We start from the raw sequence: 23926 nt of genomic DNA on the forward strand, positions 1-23926 counted from the left end.
CTGATGGTCTGATCTGTCAAGAATGTGTGATCATATAGGATCTAGATACCCTCAGTGGGACATTTACATAATTTTAAAGATGATGGCATTTTGGAAAAGAACTAGAGTTCTTTTTTTTTTAAATGGAAGAAATCAGAAAGATTCATTTTACAAAGCACTCTCCTAAACTTTGGGCATATGAATACCTGTTGAAGAACTTGGGTTTTGCTTCAAAATAGATTCAAGTTCAATTCCTAGCCCCATCACTTAGTAGCTGGGTGATCTTCGGCACGTTTCTCACCTGTATATGGCCCCATTTGTGAGATCGAATGGCATCACGTACACAAAGTGCATATAATGTACCCAGCACAGTGTGCACTTGGTAAGAAGTTAAGAAATGTAATTGCTGTTGCTGCCATAATGACGATGATAATTCCTGTTTCTTTTTTCCCCTGCTTTTCCAACACAGGGCCATCCAGGAAAGCCTCCTCACCAGCTCAGAAGGCCTATGCCCTGGTGCCTCAAATGAGACAAGCCGTTTTGATAGCGATTTGCAGCTGGCCATGGAGCTCTCTGCCAAAGAGCTGGAGGAGCAAGAGCTCCGGCTTCGGGAAGAGGAGGCGGAGCTCCAGCAAGTCTTACAGCTGTCTCTCACTGAGAAATAGACCCTTCCGCCCACAGGCTGCACAAAGCAGAGGCTCTGGGCTGCACGCTGGTGCTACGTTACCAGGGCCCTGGGACTGAGGGACTGCACCTCGCATGTGCACAGCAGACGGCAGCTGCCCCCTTCTTTACGCAGAGGTGCAGGACCAGGGACTCCCTGGTCCATCTATGACACTCCCTGGTGAAGGGGCTGGGGACCGTCAGGCCACATCTCCAGGCTAAGGGGAGGAGAGCATCGTCACTTTCCATGAGCTACATTGGCTTGCAGGTCACATTTTTACTACCAGCTTTAGACAAAAACCCCAATCCCCGCAGGTCTGTAGGTTAATTTTTACCAAGGAGTGATAACAAAACAAGTTATTGCAGTCAGGGTGCTTTTATATATGAGAGCAGCAGCCTTTGTAGAGTGTGGTTTATGAAAATTTATGATACTTATTTACAGTTCACCAAAGAAATGGGTAATCTGTGCCGATCTACTCTTTTATTTTTACCTTTATACAGGGTTTCTAGGCCACCATCACTGTTCCTCCATCTCCACCTTATTCCATTCCTTCCACCCCCAGCTAAAGTTAAAGAGGAGATGTGTACAGGATCTATTTTAGATTAGGGTTAACTATTTGCATCAAATTAAGATATACTAATGACCACGGATGTTGCCTTAGCCTTAAAAATTAATAATTTCAAACCACCTCACTTCACGTATTGAGGGATCTGATTTGTATTTGTAAAGGCAGTTCCTTTGAGAGTAGGATCCTCCAGGCTAAACCCAAGGCAGCTAATCTTGGCCCTGAAGGAACAGCTAGGAGAACCGGAGCTCTATTCTTGAAGTGGGCAGGCTGGCCAAAACACCAGACAGCATAGAACCAAACAAGTGTGTGTGTGCCACGCCTTCCCTAGCGCAGGACTTCCACATATAGGTCCAGGAAGCTCCTCCCACTGCATGGCCTTGGCTCACTTGAGAAGGGGTGGAAATTAGAAAGGGAGCTACAAATGGAACTCAGTGGCTCTGCAAAAGGGAAAGTGATGATTCCACGTTGCTTTTTAGAGTTCAAATCAACATCTTTCTGGATAAATATATTTTTTAACAGAATCTTTTTATTATTTTTAAAAGATATAAAAAGTATTCCCATCAGTAGCAATACAAGGTTATACATTTTAACCAGATTTTCTCAGGCCTTTTTTGAATACTTTTAGTAGTTAACTATTTTGTCTAACCCTTCTGTAAATAACCATCGCAGAACATGCAGAACCCTGGGGAATACAGCTGAGGGTACCCTCTCCAGCCGGCTCTGTATTCATTCCCATAGGCTGCACTGAAATTACCTGGTAAATAATATCCTCCTCTGCTTTACATCAGTTTCCTATGTGTTGGCCTTCTTTTGGGATAGGAAGAGAAACATAAACTACCAGTCCAGTTAAAGTCTGTATTATACAGTTAGCATTGCCAGTAAAACGTTCCTAGTCACAAAGAAATGTGCTTTTGATTCCATATAAACATCTGTCTTTTTTGTCATGATCTGACCAAGATTCCTTCTCTGCACACCAGGCCAGTATATGCAGCGTCACATTTGTTTCAGATACATACCTTGGCGTTTTGTTTACTTAATATTTACCTTGCGTGAGGACACTCCTTGGGAATGGCTGCAGTGAGGCCCCATTGTTTACTCACTGAGGTGAACCATAGGTAATCTCTTACGTTGGCATTCCATTGTTCTGCTTCCCCATGTCTCTGACTTTCTCCCAGGAAGTCAATTAAAAAGGGACTGAGCTTTTTGTCAACCTGTCTGCAGCGTTTTTCGTTTATGTTTTCACTCTCTTAAAATGCAAATAAAGACTGCTTCCTTAGAGGGTGCTCATTCACTAGCCTAGACAGCCTTTGGTCTTTTTCTTTCACCTTGTTTTTCTCATCACTGAACGAACCCACACTTCCAGTTTCGTGTGATACTGGAACATCAGAATGCCCGCCCAGTGCTCAGCTGTATATTACAAGGTGACATGCTCCTCTCAGCCTTCCTGCCCAATCGTACAGTCCACACGCCCAATGCTCCTTGTTTCAAATGGAAACTAAAAGCAAGCCAGTGGCAGGGCTGCTCTGAGCCCTCCTCTTGGAAACAGACTGTGAAAGAAAACTGTTACTCTGATCAAGATGCAACATCTACAGCTTATTTAGTTAAAAAACAGTCTCCTGCTGAAGGCAGATGATATCTAAGACAAGTTGGACTGTGGCAACTTTAAATGACTGCAGCACAGTAAGTGATGGAGTTCAAAGTCCAAACTAGGCCCATGTCTAGAAATACATGTGATTTAAAACCGAGATCCAGGAGACTGAACAAGATGGCAGCGCAGGTAACCGCTGTGCCTGCCGCCTCCCGCAACCACATCAAAATGACAACTAAAATACAGAACCACCATCACTCAGAACCTCCTGAGATCTGGCTGAACAGAAGCCCTACAACCAAGGAACTGAAGGAGCATCGGGACCGGGAGGAGGGACGGAGACGCGGGTGGATCGGGGCTGGATCTTGGAGACTCGGTCGTAGGCCCACCCCCGGTGCTCCGGGTTAAATCTGGGAGGGAATCTCGGCGATGGAGGTTTCCTGGAGGAGTGAGGGATCCCAGCCCCACAGCAGGCCCTCAGCCCGGGGCTCCAGGCCGGGAAGAGATGTTCCCACAACCTCGGGCTGTGAAACCAGCGGGGACTGTCGCTGAGGGTCGGGGAGGCTGTGGGAGGCCCAGCAGCTCCTCTAAAGGGCCCGGCACGGACTCACTCGGACGCTCCCTCTGAGCCCAGCGCCGGGCAGCAGCCGGAAAGGACCCGGGACACTCGGGGAGGAACTAACCTGCCTCAAATCCGGGCGAGAGCTGGAGGGGCAGCTTCCTCCCAGACAGAAGAGCTGGCGGAGGCCATGGCTCCTGTGGCGAGTCCTCCCCGCACACAGCCCGCAGGCAGGCGCCATATTGGAATCGCCAGCACCTGACGCACACCTCTGGCCCCGCCCCTCCCACCTGCAGCTCATCCAGGCCGTTTCCAGGGGCCTTTCTGTGCAAGTGGCCTCCCAAGCCTCATGCTTAGGACTTTCCTAAAATCTCTCAAACAAGCAGCAGCTGGCCTCAGCGTGCCCCAGACCTCTTGATAAGTGGCCCAGGCCTGGCACTGGCGGCAGCCTGCACTGGCTCATAGCTTGGCCTCTCCTGGACACCTCCAAGCCCGGCACAAGTAGCAGCCAACTACGGTTTGCTGTGTAGCTCATGCTGGGTGGCCCTGGGCAAGACACCGGCAGAGGCTGACTTTGCACCTCCCGGGAGGCCTCAGAGACAGTGCACCTGGTGGTCAGCCTCCACCACGCTGGATTACAACCCTACCACATCCACGAGTGACACTCAAGAGGCGCACTTGGTGAACACCAAAGCTCCACTGAAGTAAATCCTGCTCCATAGGGGTGTCTCCAGCACAGCAGCTCTTCGGCTGTAGCTGCAGCTGGTCCCTCGCAACCTATTGGCCTGGAGGTCAGTTCCTCCCAGTGATACCAACAGCAACCAAGGCTCAAGTACAACAGGACAGTGCACACAGCCCACACAGGGGAGCACCTAGAAGGCCCAGCTCAGGTGACTGGGGAGGCTGAGCCACTGCACCCTACAGGACACCTACTACACAAAGCCACTCTACAAATTCCAGGAGACATAGCAGCTCTACCTAATACATAGAAACAAACACCTGGAAGCAGCCAAAATGTGGAGGCAAAGAAACATGTCACAAAGGGAAGAACAGAAGAAATCTCTAGAAGAGGAACTAAATGAAATAGAGCCAAGCAAGCTACGAGATACAGAGTTCAGAATAATGGTCATAAGGATGCTCAAGGATCTTAGTAAGACTATTAAGGAAACTAGTGAGATCATCAATGACATAATAAAGTACCAATCAGAAATGAAGGCTACATGAACTGAAATGAATAATTTACAGGGAATCAACAGTAGAGCAGAAGACGCTGAGAATCAAATCAGCAATTTGGAACATGAGAAAACAAAACACCCAACCAGAAGAGCAAAAAGAAAAAAGAACCCAGAAATATGAAGATAGTGTAGGGAGTCTCTGGGACAAGTTCAAGAGGCCCAACATTCGTATTATTGGGGTGCCAGGAGAGGAAAGAGCAAGAAATTGAAAACCTATTTGAAAAAATAATGACAGAAAACTTCCCCTACCTGGGGAAAGAAATAGACTTACAAGTCCAGGAAGCACAGAGAGTCCCAAACAAGAGGAACCCAAAGAGGCCCATACCAAGACACATCATTAATTAAAATGCCAAAGGCTAAAGACAAAGAGAGAATCTTAAAAGCAGCAAGAAAAAAGCAGTTAGTTACCTACAAGGGAGCACCCATACGACTGTCAGCTGATTTCTCAACAGAAACCTTGCAGGCCAGAAGGGAGTGGCAAGAAATATTCACAATGATGAAAAACAAGAACCTACAACCAAGATGACTCTACCCAGCAAAGCTACCATTTAGAACTGAAGGTCAGATAAAGAGCTTCACAGATAAGAAAAAGCTAAAGGAGTTCATCACCACCAGACCAGCACTACATGAAATGCTGAAAGGTCTTCTTTAAGAAGAAGCTAATGAACAAAAGAATCTGACAAACTAAATAGATCCAGAGACACTGAAACATACAACAGACGGTCCTATATCAGAGGGAAGAGGGAAGAGGGGTGGAGGGTGGGAAGAAATTAACCAAAGAAGTTATATGCATAACCCATGGACACAGATAATAATGCGGTGAAGGCTTGGGGAGGGGGGTGGAAGGCAGGTGGAGGGGGCCTATGGGGGGAAAAATGGGATACCCGTAATACTTTCAACAATAAAGATAAATTTAAAAAATAAAAATAAAACAGATCCAGCTGGAAAAAATATAATATACTCTTAAGACTCCAGAGCCCCTAAATCTCAAGCAGCACTTGCAGACTTCTTAATCTCAACTTTGAAGAAAGTTAAGATTAGTGTTTGCTAAAACTACTCATTTTTATGATTGAGGTAAATTAATCATATGTATTCATTTGCATACTTGGTAGGTATTCTGAGTACAGCTCAGTTTATGAGGTCTAGGGTTTGGCTACCACCCTCCCCGTACTCCCTAAGATGGTCAGGAAATAATATAATTAAATAATTCTACCTGAAGATACTAGTTGGTTAGTCTCTGGTACATAAAGCTTTTCAGTATAATTCCCTCTCTTCCAGAACTGATCTTATCTTTACTTGTCTCTCTGTAGCAAGCCTCTTTCTACAAAGATGATTTTGTCTTACTTTAGCTTGAAATCTTAGACTGAACAGACGGTAACACTGGAGTGAGGATGTAGGCTGGGTTTTGGATTTGTATGTGGAATAACTATTGCAAAGCTTTTTCAGAAAATGAACATGATCCTACTACCTGGCTGGCGATTACTGAACAAACAGCAGGTTACAAGGTTTACAGGGCTGGCAAGTTTTTACTGTTTCCCTTTAAAATCCTAAAAGTGGCAATAAATTTTTTGGCAGCATATCAAAATGTGGCATTCCAGATGAGGTGGGACTTAACTCTGTCAATGCCAGTCTCAGAATCCCACCTACACCTCCTTCCAGTCAGTAACCAAGGATTTCTATGGGACAGGCTAACGAGTAATCCCACCTTCATTTGTTAGTTTTCAAATCGTTTAATCTCCACAATACTTAAGATAAAGTGTGTATATCACCATTTCACAGATGAGAAACTGAGGCTCTGGCAAAGTTAAGCCTGCCTTTAACTGGAGCTGAGACAAGACCCCTGACCCAGCCTGAGAGATTAATCCTAGCTCAATTTTCTGAAATAGTACCTTGCCTTCGGGAAATAGTATTATTTCACAGATGAATTTAAAATTCCACCTCACAGTGCTTCCTTAGAGATTAGATTCAAACACACACCTGCATTTTAAACAGTTGGAACATAATTAGGAGTAAAACAGTGTAAGATTTTACTTTAATTTTAATTGACATTTGCTGAAAAGCACAGAACAGTTAACATTTGAATGGCTCAATGTCAGGGTTACAAACGAAATCCTTAAGTCAGAGTTACAGAATCCCACATTAGTTATTTCACATTAAGTGCAGGTTGTTTAAAAAAACAAAACAAAACAGTGCTGTGTTTGAATGGAGCACAAGACAAGCACTTCAGTTTAATAATAAAATTAAACCTAGCACCTTTACAATAAAATAAATACTGATAACCACTTTGTAAGTATGAAATATTTCAGTGGTGGGGGGTATCCAGTTCACCAACAGTGCAAACAAATAGCAGCATTTTCTACGTTGAAATAAAATTTGTGTAAACACATATACACCCGCCACTCTGCCTGGTATAGTGAGTCCTCCTCACCCAGGGCCGAAAGGAGTTCCTGCTGAGTCTGCTAGATTCCAAATCTGAAAAGCTACCACAAGTTTTAGGCCAAGGGCTGGAAAGATTTAAGTGCAGTACAAGGGAGATCGTACGTTTGAGCAGGAAGGAGTTCTTTTTCAGATGGGCCAACTAGAAACATTTCCAATCCACCCCCAGAGCCCTCCAGCCTAAGGGTACACATGATCATAGGCCTACCTGACGTGACCCCGACTTCAGTGAGGGTATCTGAGTGCAGAGCTGGATGCTGCATGAGTGATGGCCTAAGTTTCCCACAGCGGACACTGCTTTGCAAGCAAAGTACTTTAGGCCAACTCAGTATAATTAAAAACATTTGTGATTCTTAACCTAATTGTCACCAGATGGTTCTTAAGTAGGGCATGTCTGTCTATATGTTAAGTATTCCTGTTAATCTTTTCAAACATTAACAATTAGTCCTTTCCAATGTGGTTTTTATGTCACAAGGTTACCGTGTTTCTTTTTCATAAGCACTCCAGCTTAACACTAAACTTTACACTGAGCTTTAGGTCTTACTTTTAACAAGTATAGCCACATATAAAAAGAAATACTAGAAGCAGACTCAGTGGCCAATTATTTGCATTACAGTGTTAGGGAAAAAATAGCTGCTAAGTGTTTTTTCTAAATCAGAATTTACCAACTGTCCAGACCAAAGATCATTTCCAAGCAGGAAAGTTCAGGTTCCAGCTTCTCCACTGACCCGTGTGCAACACAACTTATTCTTTTCCCAAAGGCTTGTAGAAGAACTTGCTTGCTCGGCCGTCATCGACGCCGAATGGGCTTGTAGACACAAAATGCCATAAGGATCATGGTCACCAGCAGGATGCTGAAAATGGTTCCCATCAACACTGCAAAAGGAATACAGGTTACCTCCTAATGGCAGCTCAAGGTTCTGTAAGTCATTCATTCATTGGCGATGATTTATCAAATGCCACTTGGTTCCAGGTGCGAGGGGAAACTGCCATGAACAGACCCTCTCTCTGGAAGTCTCCATGTATTTGGGGGAGAGAATGTAAACAAATAAGAGCATTTCACATAGCCTGAAGAGCTACAGTTATGTGACAGTGATGGGGGAGGGGTAGATATGGTGGTGGAGGAAGCATCTAAGGTGGGGACACAGGAGCTGAGACCTTAATGAAATGAAGGAGCCGGCTGTGTGAAGATTTGCAGGATGAGTACTGCAGGCCCCAGGATCAGCAAATGAAGGGCCTTGAGGCCAGAGCAAGCCAAAAAGCCAATGGCAAGTGTGGCAGAGGCGGGAACAGTAAAGGTGAAAGGCAGGAAATGAAGCCAGAGAGGAAGGTATTAGCTTCACGAATCTACTATGTTTTTGAGAGTAAATTTCACGACTAAAATTTACAATGTGCTCAGGTGAGAAGTGGGACCTACAACTGATAACTCAAGTTGACCTGTGGTACAGGACTAGATATAAGGACCTGGGCTTTAAACTAACATTACCAGCAACCTGCCGGGAGTGACACGCACTCCCGATTGTGTGACTATCTCAGAGACTGTGGGAGTTCAAAATGGTGTTACTTTTAACAAGCAAATGTACGTTTATGTGTCTCTAAGTATGTGGGCCCATCCCAGGTTCCAGCTTGGGGCCTAACCATGGTTGTTTACCAGTCCAGTTACTGTTCCTCTAAAACTCCAAGATTTGTCCATAGTTTTATCTAAATCAGTAAATTAGGGGTATTTGTGAACCCCCCAACCAATTCCCCCATACTTAACCCAGTTATTATTTAAAAACGGACCAGATAGAAATCACATCTTTTTTTCAGTGAGAAGAAAGGATGAAGGGGACAAAGACAGTGCGTCACAACTCCAAAAGGACAGAAGTAATACAGGAAATGCGCAACCAGTATCAATTACCGTTACTGCTATGACTATTGCCCCACCTGGGAAAGAACAGGGGGTGGGGTATATACCACTATGCGCCCTGTTGCCTAGCCTGGGCCCACAAAGCCAGAGAGGAGGGGACCCAGATTGAGACCCAGGTCTCGGGCCTCGCAGATCATTCATGCAACCAGCACGTGCTGAGAGCCGAGTGTGTACCCGGCCTTGCGCTGAGCGGTAAAGCTCAGGCCGTCTTCCCCAGGCCTTTGGAGAGGTCGCACCCGCATCCGCAGCCCCCAACCCTCACTCATGCCCCGCCGCCCGCCCCGCGCGTGCCAAGGCTCCCGGTGCCCCGAGAGGCGGAAGCGCAGCCCGCAGCCGCTCACCCAGATTCTGCCCACGCAGCACCGCGAACGGCCGACTCTGCTCCAGCGGCTCCATCGGGCTCGGCGCCTTCACCTGCCCCACGAGAAGGCTGCACAGGCCGAGGCACAGCCGCCACCACCACACTGCACCAAGCATCTTCCCGGGCTCGTAGCTGCAGAGTCCACTTCCGCCGGAAGTCCCGCCTCCCCTTCCGTCACTGTATCCGCCTGTCAAGAGCGCCGTTGCCAGGGTAACCGTAGTGCCGCCTCCGCACTTCGCTCGGTTTCGGCAGCGGCCGGCTTTCTGCAGGATCGCTGTCCCCGTGGGCAGTGCCCGCGCCTCTCTCCGTCCCGCCAAGCCCAACTTTCCCCCTTCCTTTGAGCTCCAGACCTCTTTCCTCAGAGGTCTCTTAGGTCCAAGCTGGATCTATCGAATATTTTTTTTTAGAATCCGTGCAGATAAAATCGAAGCAGTAATTTTAAAAAAACGAAACTCCCAACAAACAAGAGTCCTGGACTGGATGTCTTCACAGGTGAATTTTTTAAAAAATACTTTGTTCTTTTATTTTAATCCTTCCCCGAGGATAATCGATGCGAGAAACACTGATCGGCTGCCTCCCGCACGCCCTCTACCGGGGGTGAAGCCTGCAGCCTGTGTGCCCCAACCGGGAGCGGAACCCACAACCTTCTGGTGGGTGAGACACTGCGCCAACCAACTAAGCCACCTGGCCAGGCCATCAGTTGCATTTTTATACACCGGCACTAGCAGGAAGGGAAAATAAGAAACAATCCCATCTACAATTGCATAAAAAAATAAAATAAAATACCTAGGAATAAATTTAGCCAAGGAGATAAAAGACCTGTATTTGGAAAATTATAAGACACTGAAGACCCGGAAAGACCTGGGCGCACTATCATTCAGGGAAGGGTGGAGTTCCCCACTCAGGCCTCATTAAACTAATAAACGTATCACATGTCACAGAACAGGGAACTGAGGATAGAGCGGGGCTAAGTCACTTTCCCAAGTTCATGTGGCTTTCAGGATGATTTCACACAGATCATCAGACACCAGCTCCCATGCTTAGCCACTGTGCTGTGCCGACTTTCTATATTGTCTCATTCAAATAAAGTCCTGTCCGCACACGATCAGTGCTGGGTGTTTTCAGTGCATACCACACTGCAACAACATTGCTCTTCTAAGCCCAACTCAGAACCAGTTGGGTCCACTAGGCAGCTAGCTGGTGAGCAGGGAGAAGGGAAGTGTGACCTGGGAAGGAATTAATACTTCACCGTGGTCTTCTGCCAGCGACATGTCAATAGTTCTATTTTGAATGTATTTCCAACATAAGGGATTCAAACACAGGATTCACAAGGAAGTCATCTGCGGTCAAGAGAACCTACTGGTATCCTCAGCAGTGGTTCAGCAGCATGGAAATGGGCATCTGCCCAAATGACAGGTAGAGGCACAAATGTCTCCCCACCACCCGCTCCACTGAAGGTGGACGTGCAGGAGGCAGCCAATTGCTGTTTCTCTATCATCGATGTTTCTATCTCTCCCCCTCTCCCTCCCTGCCTCTCTAAAAAATCAATAAAAATATTTTTTATTTAAAAAGAATGGAAATCTTACCATCTGTGACCACATGGATGGACCTAGGAGGTATTATACTAAGTGGAATAAGTCAGAGAAAAACAAATACCATATGATTTCACTTATATGTGAAACCCAAAGAACAATGTAAACGAACAAACAAAACAGAAACAGATACAGAGACCAGACTGGTGGTTTCCAGAAGGGGAAGGAGCCGGGGGACTGGGTGAGAAAGGTGAAGGGATTGAGAAGGACAGACTGGCAGTTACAAAATAGTCACGGGGATATAAGTACAGCACAGGGAATATAGTCAGTAATATGGCCATAACTGTGTATGGGGCCGGGTGGGCACTGGAAATACCACGGGGATCACTTTGTAAAGTATATGATTGTCTAACCACTATGCCATTCACCTGAAACTAATACAAAATGATATTGATGAACTGTATTGATTCAACAAAATGATGAACTGTAATTGAAAAAAATAAAATAAATAAATTTAAAATAAATAAAGTCTGTTCTGTCTGACTCAAGTTCCTGTGGCTCATCCCAACTGTGAACTAGTCCCTTCTCTTTCCGAACCTGTTTGTATGACAAGGTGGGGTGATTGGATTGACCTACCATCCAACTCTGACCTACTGGGAGAGTTGCCTTCTCTAAGGGCAAAACTCAAGCCAATTTCAGTTTCCAAACGTCATGAAAAGGAAACTCAAAAAGTTGAGAATCGAAACCAATAGCAGCAGAAAGGTGGGCCAGAAGCCAAGCCTATTAAGGTGGCCCCAGTCCTTCCAGGCTCAGCTCAGTGTTCTCAGCGCCTCTGCGACAGCAGGGGGCCCTCAAGAAGGGAGCCCCAGATGGGCCCAGTCAGTCCTGATTTCCTCTCTGCTATGATCTTTTAGCCCAACAGGGTGTTGTTAGAAGATAACTAAGGAGGAGCTGCCTTAAAGAAGGGCGTGTATGCCAGGAGCGGGGTGTGTGGCTATATATCTGTCAAGCAGTGGTACTCTCAGACAGAGATGGCACTGTCCTCGGATCTGTACGGCACCCCTGCCTCCAGGCTGGACTCCTTCGTGGCCCAGTGTCTGCAACCCAGCCGGGAGTGGAAAGAAGAGGTGCTGGACGCTGTGCGGACCGTGGAGCAGCTGCTGAGGGAGGAGACCTTGCAGGGAGAGTATGGGCTGGACCAGGAGGTGCGGGTGCTGAAGACCGTGAAGGTGAGACCCAGCATGGGGGTCCTTATCCCTGAGGATGCTGGGGACCCCTGGCCTCGTAATCTCTCGCCCATGCTGCTGACATCTCAGGACACCCACCTTAGCTGTCTGCACCCCACCACAATGCGGGCTTGAGCAGAACAATCCAGTAAGGAAGCTAGTAATAGTTCACTTTTGGGGTGCACTAGCTTAATCCCTTAACACATATTGTCTCTAACTTGTGCACCTTGTGAGGCAGGTACAGTTCTTTTCCCATTTTAAATTTATTTTAGAGAGAGGGGAGAGAGAGAGTTTTGTTGTTCCACGGATTCGTGCATTCCTTGGTTGATTTTTGTACGTGCCCTGACCAGAGATCAAACCTGAAGCCTCAGCTTATCAGGGCAATGCTCTAACCAACTGAGCCACCCAGCCAGGGCCGGGGAAATTTTAATATGACCCGGATATTAGATAATATGAGGGAATCACTGTCAGTTCTGTTAGGTGTACAGTTTTGCAGTTATGGGGGAAATGTCCTCTTTCATTGGACACAAATGCTGAAGTATTTAAGGACAAAGTTTCTTGGTGTCTGTAATTTACTTTAATGTGGTTTAGATGAAGCAAATGTGGTGAGAAGTTTAGATTGGATATATGAGTTCATTGTAGTTTCTATGTTTCTATGTTTTACATTTTTGATAATAAAAAGGTGGTGGTGGGTTTTTTCTTTTCTTTTTTTCATGAAAGTACAGGAAGGTGAGGTGACTTGCCCAAGGTCACGCAGCTAGTGGTAGAGCTGGGATTTGAACCAGGGATCTATCTGACTCGGCAGCCAAGGCTCAAGGGTGCCCCAGTGAGATTTCCCCTCGAAGTCCTTCTTCCAGCTCCCTCATGTCACCTCCTGTCCTTGCTAGGATCAAAATTCAAGAGGGTCAAAACCAGAAAGGCCATAGAGAATCCTACAGTCTCAGTCAGTCCCTTGTTTAAACATTAAAGAAACCAAGGCACAGAGAGGGTGAGCGATGTCCCAAGGTCACACAGGAAGCTGGTGGCAAAGGCAAGACTAGAATCAAGCCCCCCCCCCCCAATTCTAGTTTCCAGCCCAGTGCTCTATCCTCTCTCCAGGGGCAGCCACCTCAGGGAAAGATTTAGAAGCCTCAGGCCCCCATCTCTTCTTTCTACCCGTCCCCAGCATCTGAAGCTTGAGGTCACGTGATTTAGACGTGAGAAACCGCACATTTCGACACTAGACAGATGTAGGTGTGATTTTTGGTTCCTTCCCTTATTGGCTGTGGCCATAGGTGTGGCCATAGATTTACTACATTCGCTCTCATCTGTAATTGGGGCGGCGGCAAATCGGGCGGGGGGGGGGGGCGGTAAATGATTAGAACATGGTAAGTGCTCAGAAAAAAGCTATCTTTTTGGTCTGGGGTGCCAGTGTGAGTCAGGCAGACCCTCCCGGACCACACCCCTGGCAACCCTGACAACGAACCGCACAGCAGGTAGAAGGGGGGAAGTCTGCGGACAGAAGGACGCTACAGGCAGAATGAGTTCTGAGGGCAGGAAATGATCTTTACCCAGTTCTCAGATTCTGCCTGCAGGCCATACCCACTTCCCCCCTCAAAACCACAAAATCATAGAGATGCCCGGAAAGCAGTGGCCAATGAGAAGTAGTACTTTATTCGGCCTCTAACACCCCCCCACCACCACCACCTAAAATCTGGTGAGCTGGGCTGGTCCACATGAGCAAATGTTTGTCCTCAGATGAGTTGGGTTTAAATAGGTTTGAACTGAAGCAAGTCATGAAGCCTATCCTGGAATGTTCTTTCCTCTCTGCCCGGGTCTTATCAAAGGCCTTCAGCGGGGTGTGGCCCTTGTCCACACACCGGGAGCCACCCCCAACCCTCTCACACGGGGCAGGAACGCCGAGTCTAAATGCAAGTAGGAAAATGTAGGAGGGGGCACCATGGCAGACCCCTCCTTCTCAGAAGCAGGGCCTGGCTCACAGACCCGTGTTCTGATTCTATGACCATGACTCCTGGCGAGGATCCCAGGGCAAGTTGATTAACCCCCCTCTGCCTCGGTTTCCTCATCTGTACTTCGGAGAGAACCATGCTGGTGCCCACCTTGATCACTGGGCATAAAGATGAAAAGGTCTTGTGTGTACAGGGCTTTCGGGAGCACCAGACACAGCGAGTGCTCAACCCACGGCAGCTGCAGCGATTCGCCCACCCGGAGAGGCAGCTGCCCCGAGCTACGGGCCAGCCTTTGGTACACACGCCTCATCTGACCCCTCCCAGTGCCCCAATGACTCACGGTCCATCACTTCTCTCATTTTACAGACCTAGGGTTCAGAATAATCACATGGCTGGAAAACAAAGCCGGGAGTCGAGGTCAAAGTCAGGCTGCCCCATGCCACAGCCCAGACTCTTATCCTCTAGGCAATCCTGTGCCCCGGTCTTTAATGTCATAAATTACTCAGGCCCCCCGTCCCCCAGAATTCTCAAACAACCCTGTGGAGTAGGCATTCCCATTACCTTGGGACAGGCATGGCTTTGCAGATGAGGAGACGGTCTCAGGGAGAGGCAGTGTAGTAAATAAGAAGCCTGGAAAAGAGAATGCAGCCTGCCCTCTCAGTGTCGCTCTAGGACACTGTCTAACAAACACACAAAGATTACTTGACTGTTCTACGAAATTTACCTGCGTGTGACTTTGATATTTACCATTTGATGAGAACCCACATACTGTGATGTCACATGTTAACTTGAAGAATTATCTGGTGGAAACAATACCCCCAAAGGCTTTGTTTTTATTTTGCCCTGTGGAGTATCAACCAGTTTTGTGTCTAACCTAAGTAACCTTATTTTTACCTACTTTTAGAGTAGTCCTGATGATCTGTGTAAACTGTTTGTCTTTCTTCTTGGAACCAGCTTTACTCTTTGCCTGGATCCCTAGCTAATTCCTGAGTTGAATAAGATCTTTGACAACTGTTCAAAGGCAGCCCTGGGCGAGTGGCTTATCCCCTTGACATCCGCTTTCTCTCCCCTTAAAAGAGGGGCTATTGGCGCCACCCACCCATCCATGTGATGAGCTTGAAACGTGTGAAGCGTGAAGAGCCCCGGGGGCTGCCTGCCACAGACAGTGGCCTGGGGTGACAGGGCTCTGTGTCCTGCAGGTGGGCTCCTTTGGGAATGGCACAGTGCTCCGCGGCAGCACGGAGGTGGAGCTGGTGGTGTTCCTGAGCTGTTTCCGCAGCTTCCAGGAGGAGGCCAAGCACCACCAAGCTGTCCTGAAACTGATCCGGAGAAAGCTGTGGACTTGTCAGGACCTGCTGTCCCTCGGGCTGGAAGACTTGGAGGTGGCCCAGGGAGTCCCCGATGCTCTCGTCTTCACCATCCAGACCAGGCAGATCGAGGAGACCATCACTGTCACCATCGTGCCTGCCTACAGGGCCCTGGGTAAGGAGAGAGGACGCCCACCTGACCCACACATTTGCCCTTCCTGAGAGGCTTGCAACGGCCCCATTTCTCATTCATGGCCCCATTCATCCCTTCAACCCGTGACTTGCTGGGGCCCGGGGGCCACAATGCACTGGGCTGACCCAGCTCTGGCTGTCACGTGGCTCAACTCAGGAAACAGATTTCTCAAAGAATCACGCAGATAAATATATGATTGCAAGAGGAGGCAAGACCCACCGAAGGGAAGGGGTTAGAAGAGTAGCCTCAGGCGCTTCTACAGCACTTAGCACAAGTGACCTTGCGACAAGGGCTTGAGAGCAGACAGTTCCTGGGAACGCTGGAAGGGAACAGGGGAGTGGGACAGAGAGGGAAGGCGCATTACAATCAACACAGAGCGACCGGAGCAAAGCATTCGCGATGCAGGCCCAGCGGCTCACCCCTCAGCAGATGCACCCTCAGAGCCCAGCTCTCCCACCAGAACTGGGCCTCCCCCAGGGTGACGGGAGGTCCAAACAAATCTGAGCGAGAGATCCCAAGCGGGCATCGAGGGAAAGCGTTGAGCACATCAAGGGAGGAGACAATAGTCCTTCAATGGCCGAAGAATTAGAAAACCCACTTTCTTTTCTCCGGAAGGACAGTCTGTGTTTATTCTTAGAGGTCTCAGGTTTCCCTGGAAAAATACTCCAATGAATTAGCAGGCTCTCCAGGCACAGGCCACTTGGCAAACAGGAGGTTTCCTAAAATCCCTGCTCTCCCCCTTTGTTTCCTCTCGCCCCAGGGCCTTCTGCTCCCAACTCTCAGCCACACCCCCAGGTCTATGTGAGCCTGATCAAGGCCTGCCGCTACCCTGGGAGTTTCTCTCCCTCCTTCTGCGAGCTGCAGAGAGACTTCGTGAAGCATCGGCCAACCAAGCTGAAGAGCCTCCTGAGGCTGGTCAAACACTGGTACCTGCAGGTGAGGGGCTGCCCGGATGGGGCAGAAGGGGGGATGGAGGAGCCGGGGGAAGAAAAGGCAGAGGCCAGATGTGCCATCTCAGGAAACTGCCTCAAGGAGAGACGGAGGTGGCTGGAGAGAGATGCCAGGCTTTTGAACTATCAAGTGAAACCATGAAGAAGCTAGAGGAAGGGGAGGAAGGGAGAGAAAGAAAAACTGAAAACAAGAGAAAACTAAGGAATTTACAGACCCTCAGGAAGCAAGTCCTTGAGATGCTCCAGTTACACATAGTACTGATGTCAGGTTCACCGGGGGATCTGCACGGGAATCTCCACCCATAAGGGCTGCCAACCAGGAAAGATTCATTTCATTCCACCTGCACCGATTCCCCCTGCAAAGGTGGAGTCCCTGAGTGTCATGACTATTACTGAGTGACTAGATTCACAGCAGCTGCTTTTTAGATTTCACATGCAATGTCTGCACGGGACCATGTACATTTCAAAATATCCAGATGACACCTGAAACTAATATAATATTGAATGTCAACTATAATTGAAAAAAAAATGTTAAGGGAAACTGTAAATGTCTTTAAGATATGTCAGGATGTGTATATTTATTCCCGGAGAGATTATTCAGAATGAAGTTTATAGTCTGTTTTACTGACTTGGTGGTTTTTAAATAAAAATTCATATAAGGTTTATGGACACAAAAAATCCAGATGAACACTCATCTAGACTTATGAAAGAAGGGCTCAGAAACACAAAAATTAGAAAAATAGAAAGACACTGTCTAACTTTTAAAAGTGGTATGAGAGTCAGATTTCAGAAGGAGTCAGTTAAAAAAGAATAAATGTACTGCCCTGGCCGGTGTGGCTCAGTGGGTTGGGCATCATCTTGTCCCCAGTTTGATTCCCCATCAGGGCACATGTCCGAGTTGTGGGCTCCATCCCTGGTAGGGGGCATGCAAGAGGCAGCAGATCAATGTTTCTCTCTCACATCGATGTCTCTCTCTCTCCCCCCGCTCCCTTCCTGTCTCTCTAAAAATCAATTATTTTTAAAAAAGAATAAATGTATTGATAGATAAAAATCAGAAAATTACCAAGGTCAGTAAGTTTACAGTTAGTCTGTTTATGGTGGGAAAACAGCAGTTTTCTTACATGATTATCCTATCAAACAAGGTTGTGAAATATCTTTAGACATTAGCACGGCCAAAGCCAAGAATAAAATTGTTTTTGCTGGTGAGACAGTCACTTAGAGGAAATGATCCAAGGTTTTGTGGATTTGGAGAACTAGACCTCAATAGAACGATCCATCTGCTTTGTTTGTTTGTTTGTTTGTTTGTTTCAGAATGTAAAGTGTTTCCTTCCTGAACATGATATACACGTTTATGTGTAGTGTCCGAGGGACAATGTACCAGCTTTACTTGGATAGTCCTCTCTTTTGTACAAGCCTCTGCCCCTAACTCAGGGATTTGACTACCTATGGTTTTATGAAACAGCTTTTTGATTCAGTATTATTAATTTGATGTTTTCTTTTATTTGACAACTTTTATCTAGCTAAGGGTTACAAGGTGTGTTGATCGATACGTAAGGACATAAAGAGCCTGTACTGTATTTTAAACAAAACCAGAGTCCCATGATGCTAAAAAAAGGCTCATAGCTCCCGTTTGTCTGCAGGTTTTTTAAAGTTCCTGGTGTTATCATTGACTTTTATGGCTCAGTAGTATTTTAGTGCCCTTATCAGTTCATGTACTGGGGTCAATGAACAAAGAACTGTGTTGAGAAGCCGGAACTGGTGTATTGAAATTAGGAAAATGCAGATTATGACCTGCTGAATGAGGGGTCAGCAGGTAGTTCCCTCAGCATCTGAGCTCCTACTCTGGGGAAGTGAAACCCACAGGGTCATGTTGATTGAAGGTGCAGTTTCAATATACCTACACAAAGGCAGTAGTCACGAGATTTATTACTTACAGAGCCCAGAAGCAAGGGGACAGAACAAGCCAGAGGTGGGGTGAGGGGGACAGGCTGTCCTCTACCCCAGATCATGAGCTAACAGGGTAGCAAGCACTTATTATTTATAAGACAGCTGGGGCGGAGGTCACTAACTTTCCCCAGGATTAACTTATTTTATTTTAAAAGGTGCCCTGGGAAAAACAAAACAGGAACTTACGGTGGGAATCCTAAACTTAAGTTCTATCTAAATGTCCAGCTCTAGGTGTGAGCAGGGTCATCATACCAAAAAATGCGGAGGTAGCAACTCAGATAAAGAAAGTTGATTTTCAAAAGTTATGTTTCTCATCACAGGAACATGCAATCTAGCTTCTCTAGATTTCATCTGTCCAATCTTAACTGTAAAGGATGTCACTGATCTCAAAGATGTCCAAGTTTGTTAATGCTTGCGGCCTGCCCAAAAAGTGTTAATTTTTCCTAGCTATAATGCTGGCTTTCATAAGCCTTAAGACAGTATCAGGAAGGACTTTATAAGCATCATTTCCACATATGAAGAGTTGTCCTTGGTTTTTAAAAAGTTTACCAACAAACTGATGTTTATTTTTTATATTTTGAAGTATTCAGTGCAGTTATGGAAACAAGATGAAACTTTCCCCAGTATTGTTGTTTTTAAGATTTTTATATTGATTTTTAGAGAGGGAGGAAGGGAGAGGGAGAGAGAGAGAAACATTGATGTGAGAGCGAAACGTTGATCGGGAGATGGGAGGCTCTTGTCACAAAGCCCATCTCTATATCTCAGTGCAGGCAGAGGTTTTTATAAGACGGGAGAAAGAAAGCAGAACAAAGAAATCAATCAGAGGGGGTTGAAAAGTTCTCTACATGCAGGCCACCACAGTCCATTCCAATAAGGATCTTGAAACTGGTCAAGTGATGGTCTAGTATACGTCATCCTGATCTTCGGCACCCAGGTCATTAGGTCAGCAAATCTCGGAACTGGGATGACTGAAGATTGGAGTCTATATATTCTGAAGTTAGTTCCTAGGATTCTTATACAAATATGCTGTTTATCTACAAGCTACATATTGGTCAGAGCCAGCATTTACAGAAACGATTCTTGTCTAGTAACAATTTCCCACTGTTACTAGACAAGAACTTGGATTTTCCAGTTTCTGGTCCTGTACCATCCTGACACAGAATCTTGGGGTCTCTTTCTCTCTTCCCACCTCTTTCAACAGTATGTGAAAGCCAGATGCCCCAGGGCCATGCTACCCCCTCTCTATGCTCTTGAGCTACTGACCATCTATGCCTGGGAAATGGGTACACAGGAGAATGAGAGTTTCAGGTTGGACGAAGGCCTCACCACTGTGATGGAACTACTCCAGGACTATGAGTCCCTTTGCATCTACTGGACCAAGTACTACACGTTCCAGAGCCCAATCATTGAGGATGTTGTCAAAAAACAGTTCCAAGGACAGAGGTACTGGGCCCCTGCTTGCCAATCACATGTGAGAGAGAGAAGAAAGAGAACTGAGAAAAATGTGATATTGAGTGTCTCTTTCTTTTTTTAAATTAATTGTAGAGAGAGAGGGAGGGAGAGGGATAGAGAGAGAAACATCAACAAGAGTGAAACATAGATCTGCTGCCTCCTGCATGCCCCCTCCTGGGGACTGAGCCTGCAACCCCTGGCATGTACTCTGACCAGGAATTGAACTGATGACCTCTTGGTTCATGGGTTGACGCTCAACCACTGAGCCACACTGGCCAGGTAGAGTGTCTCTTTTGGGGGGAACTCTCCCCAAGATGAATTCTTGGAAATCCAATCGTCTCTATCTGTTACTCTCCAGCGATGTTTCTGGGCCCTCATGAACCAAGAGTCTGAGGCTCCAGACACAGCAGATGCTCAGGGCCTTGAAGAGATGATGTCTGAGAAGGCTTCTTTCTGGCTTGCAGACCTCCAAACCACAAAGAGCCTGGGCACCCTCTCCCTGTGTTGCAGGCCCATCATCCTGGATCCGGCTGACCCCACCTACAACGTGGCGGAAGGGCATAGATGGGACATAGTTGCTCAGAGGGCTTGCCAGTGCCTGAAGCAGGACTGTTGCTATAACAACAAGGACGACCCAGTCCCCAGCTGGAATGTGAAGGTAATGGCTCCTCTCTGGGCTGCTGCCAGGGGCTTGAAACCCAGCATGAGATAAATGCATAGTGTTTACTTATTTATTTCTGCATCATCAGACAGTTTGAGGCCTGGCTGCACCACCCACTAGCTCAGTGAACTTGCGGAAATTATTCAACTCTCTGAGCCTCAGAATTCTTACCTTCAAATCCATGTTCTCCTTTCCTTTCTTCTTTCCATACCTACCAGAGAATCAGTTCCATGCTCCAGTCATTCCTTGAATGAGCTGAGCCCAGGCAAGTCCATTCAGTCAGCTGTTTTGTGTCAGCACTGGGCTTGGGGCAGGTGGGGGATGGGGGAGAGGGCAACAGTCTCTGAAATAAACTTGCAGAAAACTGCTAGAGGACACCTGAATTTTAAGTTGTCCTAAAATGGATTGAAGAATTAGTTCCCTCATGTTCTCAAGCTAGGCCTTCTCAATCAGTAAACTTTTCCTTGCTCCAAACTCTGGGGGAAAACAACTGCTAGAAAGAATGACCAGAGAATATACTCAGAAAACAAACAAACAAAAATGCTAAATAATAGATAATATAATGTGATGTCAAACCTACAGTACAGGCAAAGGCCGTAATAATCTATTTTATTCACACTGTACTTTACAATTTGCAAAGTGCCTGTCCAGGGATAATTCTGTAAAGTAGAAATGTTGAGTATTATTTATTTATTTAAATATATTTTTATTGGTTTCAGAGAGAGGAAAGGAGAAGGAGAGAGAGAGACATCAATAATGAGAGAATCATTGATCAGCTGCCTCCTGCACACCCCCTACTGGGGATCAAGCCCGCAACCCGGGCATGTGCCCTGACTGGGAATCGAACCTCGATCTCCTGGATCATAGGTCGATGCTTAACCGCTGAGTCACACCGGCAGGGCGGTGCAAAGATTTTCATCTTGATAAAATCAGAAGATTTGACCATGCTGGGCCTCTATTCCTTCTAGAAAGGATCAGTCAGAGGGCCAGCCCTCCTCATCACCTTCCAGGTGTGTTCTTCAGCCACCTGGGACTCTTGGGCCCTTGAGTGTGGCCTCTGATGGTGAAGTACAAATGTTGGAACAGGTTCAAATACCTGCTCTACTCCCTACTACCTCTGTGATGGTCAGTGAACCACTTCACCCTTCTTGACCACAATTTCCCCATCTGTAAAATGGGATAATAGGAGAACCAACCCCTTATAGGGCTGCTGTGAGAATAAAATGCATTAAGAAGAGTATAAAAGGTACCCAGCATGGGGCACGGAAGGTGGTTGGCACCTAAATATTTGCTGCTGCTATGAAGACAGGTGAAGGGAACTTTGGCGTGTCAGACAGGGGAATGTGGACTCAGCCCCTCTCTCTTCTCTCCCTTGCAGAGGGCACGAGACATCCAGGTGACTGTGGAGCAGTGGGGTTGCCCAGATTTGATCCTCACAGTGAACCCTTATGAGACCCTAAGGAAGGTTAAAGAGAAGATCCGGCAAAGACAGGGCTGCTCCGGCCTGCAGCGTCTGTCCTTCCAGATGCCCAGCGGCGAGCGGAAGCTCCTCAGCAGCCGCAGCTCCCTGGCCAATTTTGGGATCTTCTCCAACACTCGCATTTGTCTGCTGGAGACCACTCCCCCCGAGATCCAGATCTTTGTGAGGAATCCTGATGGTGGGAGCCACGCCTATGCCATTGACCCCAAAAGCTTAGTCCTGAGCCTGAAGCAGCAGATAGAAGACAAGCAGGGGCTGCTCAGAAAACAGCAAGAGCTGCAGTTCCAAGGCCAGATCCTGCAGGATTGGTCATTGTTTGAGAACTATGGTATCGAGGACAGCGACACCCTCATCCTCTCCAAGAAGAAAGACACGAATTTTCCATTTCTATCCAGCTAGTTTCCTCTGGGAAACCTCTCTGTGCGGTTCTGCCATCTAACCCAGGGCTCATCTTAATCACTCCTTCCAGTTCTGTGCTGGGGAGGTCCCATGTCTTCACCGGCTATGTCAAGAGTTATCCTAGCTGTCCCTCTCAGTGTAGGAATGAGGAGGGGTGTGAGAGGTTAGATATACAAATAACCAGACCACATATGACAATAGAATTCTGACCCACAACCTCTGCAGCCACCCCTTTAGGAAGCGAAACCACAGCATGTGCAGCAATGAACACAGAATCGTCAGGACTTGAGCGATATCTGCCAGTTTCCTTAATCTCTCCCCCCACACACAACTCCTCCTCACCTTGCCTTCCAACACAAGACCAACCAGCGAAAACCAAGTAAGCGCTCTAAAAATCACATAGGATGATGTCCTGCCTCTAGATAGCCTGCTCCAGCCTCCCCATGCCACCAACCTCAATCAGGGCACACCTGGGGCCTTCTCTCTTTTTCACTATACAACTTTCCCATTCCCTGTCTTGGAGTCTCTGCTAAATGTAGGGGATGTTGCGTGACTCCCTTGCTATAGCAAGTTGGGAATAAATAACCGTGGTTTATTCTCTTTTGGATGGTCTTCATTTCTGTCCTAGTGGTGGTGATTGCTTAATCCTTTGAGCCTCAGAGTGGTCATCGACATTGTCTGCAACCTGTGGGGGGCTGGGGCCATACTCTGCGTCCTGGTGCTTTTTGCCCTACTCACTTTCAATAGAATATAAAATACACCTTATGATTGGTTCTCAAAGCCTCTGGGCAACTTACCTTAGTAATCTGCCTAATTCCCACCTCTTTTTGCCTTCAGGGGTAGAAAGTGTGCCTTCTTTCCATGGGGTAGACAGGTTAGACCTGCCCTCAGCTTTATTTTCTTCACATTGTAGGTAATGGGTATATTCTTGTTTTTGTTTGTTTGTTTTAATGCATAAGTCACCTTCCTCTCTTTCATAATAGAAAAGCCCAAGGCCAGAAAGTTTATTTTAATAAAAATTTTGGCACTCAGCTTTAAAGATAAAACATGAAGAAAAGCATTCCAAAGACAAAAGTGATTTTGTTCATCCTTCTATGAACAAAATCATAGTGGAGTGTTCTGTGTAACCATAGAGATTCTAATGCGTTGGTTTTGGGTGGGTCCTAGGAGTTAGTATATAAAAGTTTCCAATGTGCGATAAGAATGGAGAAGTCCTGAGCTAGAAAACTGCCAATGTTTCCCAAATCCAGCTATGCATCAGAATCACCTAGGATAGTGCCTCTCAAACTTTACTGTGCATTTGAATCACTCGGACAACTTATTTAACTGTGGGTTGTGACTCAGTAGGTCTATGCTGAACCAAGACTCTTCATTTCTAACAAACTCCTGAGTGTTATGGATGCTACTGGCTCATAGATTATACTCTGAGTAGAAGCAAAGCCCTAGTATATTGGAGAAAATACAGATTCCTGAGTCCCACCTCTCAAGAGATTCTGATTCGGCTAGTTTTTGGTTAGACCCAACAATCTGC

General features: G+C 46.7%; 3 protein-coding genes across 4 annotated transcripts in view; 2 read left to right on the forward strand and 1 right to left on the reverse strand.

The window, feature by feature from the left end:
• The window catches only part of ANKRD13A (ankyrin repeat domain 13A), a 29176-nt gene extending 26666 nt beyond the window's left edge, over nt 1-2510 (forward strand). For both annotated transcript variants that reach the window (XM_087828605.1, XM_087828606.1), the window contains exon 15: nt 449-2510. In XM_087828605.1, the coding sequence (XP_087684731.1) occupies nt 449-644 (196 nt within the window). In that variant the 3' untranslated portion in view covers nt 645-2510. The remainder of the gene's footprint in view (nt 1-448) is intronic.
• Nucleotides 2511-6613: 4103 nt separating this feature from the next.
• Nucleotides 6614-9449, reverse strand: C20H12orf76 (chromosome 20 C12orf76 homolog). Its single transcript, XM_087828432.1, has 2 exons — nt 9280-9449; nt 6614-7905 (listed from the first exon to the last, which is right to left on the reverse strand). Exons 1-2 carry the CDS (start codon nt 9413-9415, stop codon nt 7820-7822), a joined length of 222 nt encoding a protein of 73 aa, XP_087684558.1. The 5' UTR covers nt 9416-9449; the 3' UTR covers nt 6614-7819.
• Nucleotides 9450-11862: 2413 nt separating this feature from the next.
• OASL (2'-5'-oligoadenylate synthetase like) lies at nt 11863-22715 on the forward strand. Its single transcript, XM_016201557.2, has 6 exons — nt 11863-12060; nt 15206-15488; nt 16267-16442; nt 19605-19846; nt 20366-20513; nt 21895-22715. The coding sequence occupies exons 1-6, from the start codon at nt 11863-11865 to the stop codon at nt 22393-22395; spliced, it is 1548 nt and encodes a 515-aa protein (XP_016057043.2). The 3' UTR covers nt 22396-22715.
• Nucleotides 22716-23926: the final 1211 nt, after the last annotated feature.

Source organism: Miniopterus natalensis, chromosome 20 (genome assembly GCF_054644295.1).
Source record: "Miniopterus natalensis isolate mMinNat1 chromosome 20, mMinNat1.hap1, whole genome shotgun sequence".
Lineage (NCBI taxonomy): Eukaryota > Metazoa > Chordata > Mammalia > Chiroptera > Miniopteridae > Miniopterus > Miniopterus natalensis.

What these genes read in the sequence shown, in the direction of transcription:
- C20H12orf76 (XM_087828432.1), bottom strand. Translation starts at nt 9,415, where the DNA reads ATGCTTGGTGCAGTGTGGTGGTGGCGGCTGTGCCTCGGCCTGTGCAGC. An exon ending in GCTGCGTGGGCAGAATCTGG is followed by an intron (nt 7,906 to 9,279) that starts GTGAGCGGCTGC and finishes TTCCTTTTGCAG; the next exon opens with TGTTGATGGGAACCATTTTC.
- OASL (XM_016201557.2), top strand. Translation starts at nt 11,863, where the DNA reads ATGGCACTGTCCTCGGATCTGTACGGCACCCCTGCCTCCAGGCTGGAC. An exon ending in GCCTGCCTACAGGGCCCTGG is followed by an intron (nt 15,489 to 16,266) that starts GTAAGGAGAGAG and finishes CTCTCGCCCCAG; the next exon opens with GGCCTTCTGCTCCCAACTCT. An exon ending in TCAAACACTGGTACCTGCAG is followed by an intron (nt 16,443 to 19,604) that starts GTGAGGGGCTGC and finishes CTCTTTCAACAG; the next exon opens with TATGTGAAAGCCAGATGCCC.